At 42.2% G+C, this 1,295-nt stretch overlaps 2 protein-coding genes across 2 annotated transcripts; one reads left to right on the top strand and one right to left on the bottom strand.

Annotated features, from left to right (window-relative positions):
* LOC129758494 (uncharacterized) lies at positions 1-717 on the bottom strand. Its single transcript, XM_055755997.1, has 2 exons — positions 578-717; positions 1-513 (listed from the first exon to the last, which is right to left on the bottom strand). The coding sequence occupies exons 1-2, from the start codon at positions 621-623 to the stop codon at positions 113-115; spliced, it is 447 nt and encodes a 148-aa protein (XP_055611972.1). The 5' UTR covers positions 624-717; the 3' UTR covers positions 1-112.
* A 19-nt stretch (positions 718-736) lies between these two features.
* Positions 737-1,295, top strand: LOC129758493 (uncharacterized). The gene is made up of 2 exons (XM_055755996.1): positions 737-873; positions 938-1,295. The coding sequence occupies exons 1-2, from the start codon at positions 828-830 to the stop codon at positions 1,192-1,194; spliced, it is 303 nt and encodes a 100-aa protein (XP_055611971.1). The 5' UTR covers positions 737-827; the 3' UTR covers positions 1,195-1,295.

The raw sequence follows: 1,295 nt of genomic DNA, 5'->3' as shown, positions 1-1,295 counted from the left end.
TAGTTTTTAGTAAACAAATCATAAATAAATTTATTGAGTAAAGCCTAAACTCAAAGAAAATACAATTTCAGAATTTTGAATAAAAAAGTTTTCGAACAAAAAAGTGAACAATTTACATGCGAGGACGTTTGGCCGATCGGGAACGCGATCGGTTACGCCTTCTGCTGTCTGCTCGACCTTTTCGGGGGTCGACGGCTATGGTACGTCCTCTACGGGTGTCGCTAGCTGGGCGTCCTCTTCGAGCGACGGGACGGTCACTGGGTACATTGCCATGGGTTGCAACCTCCCTGAGCTCGCTTTTCAACATGCGTAGCTGCGACTCGAAATGGCGTGTTTCTTTCGGTTCCAAACTGATCAGCATTTTGACGACTCCGCTAGCGGATCGGCTGATCAGTCCCATGCCGTTGGCCTCCGTCAGACAGTTGCTCAGCTTGGATTGCAGTTCCTCCGGGGAACACGATTTGCCCGTCTGCGTGGCGCGGAGTTTCTGCAGAATACTCTGGGCTGGCAGAGCTGAAGGGTTGATAAGGTTAAGAAAATGAGTAGGTTTCTAATTTTAAGTTAATTGGGTTCTTACCATTTCCTTCGACTGAAGCCAACATTTTCAACACATCCGGTAACATTTTGTCAAAGTGAGGTTAATTGTTCGAGGAACGAATGTCTAATGATACTTTCGATGAAAAACAACACGCAATGGTAACTTCGTTTATTGGAATATTTTTTCACTAGTGAAAATTGTAGCTTGATTTAACGTGAAAAACAAAGTTGCCATTGGTTGGTCATAAGAATTGACACTTCATTTGGGTTGTATCACTTTTTTTTTCGAAATGCTTCCGAAAGTTCTGGAAATACTAGTTTCGGGTGACGAGGAAGGCAAGTAACGAACATACGATACTTTTTTTTGTTCATTTTGTTCAATTATTTTCCCCATCAATAGGAATGACGTCGCAAGCCGTTTTAGAGCAATTGCAGCGCTCCAGTTCTGGTAAGTCAAAAGATCTAAAACAACAACTGGATGCCAGCTTGGTCAAGGCCAGTGAAATGGGTCTGATCAGTTGGAAAGGGGATGACAACATCAAGATGTCGATCCGTTTGGAACCATGTGAGACAAGAAGTTTTGAAGCTCAACTACACATGGTAACGCAAGAGCTGCAAAGCGCTCAGGAAGATATGGTCATCGCAGAAGAATTCTAGACCCCGAAATTTGTCCGTCAATTTTTCCAAACGGTATTTCAGTATCCAAATTTTGGGTTTTCAATTTTCTGAATTATTTTAATAAATCAAATCTCTCATAA

This window comes from Uranotaenia lowii, chromosome 3 (assembly GCF_029784155.1).
Source record: "Uranotaenia lowii strain MFRU-FL chromosome 3, ASM2978415v1, whole genome shotgun sequence".
Classification (NCBI taxonomy): domain Eukaryota; kingdom Metazoa; phylum Arthropoda; class Insecta; order Diptera; family Culicidae; genus Uranotaenia; species Uranotaenia lowii.
The sequence above is the reverse complement of the archived record's forward strand: the minus strand, read 5'-3'. Positions and strand labels throughout refer to the sequence as shown.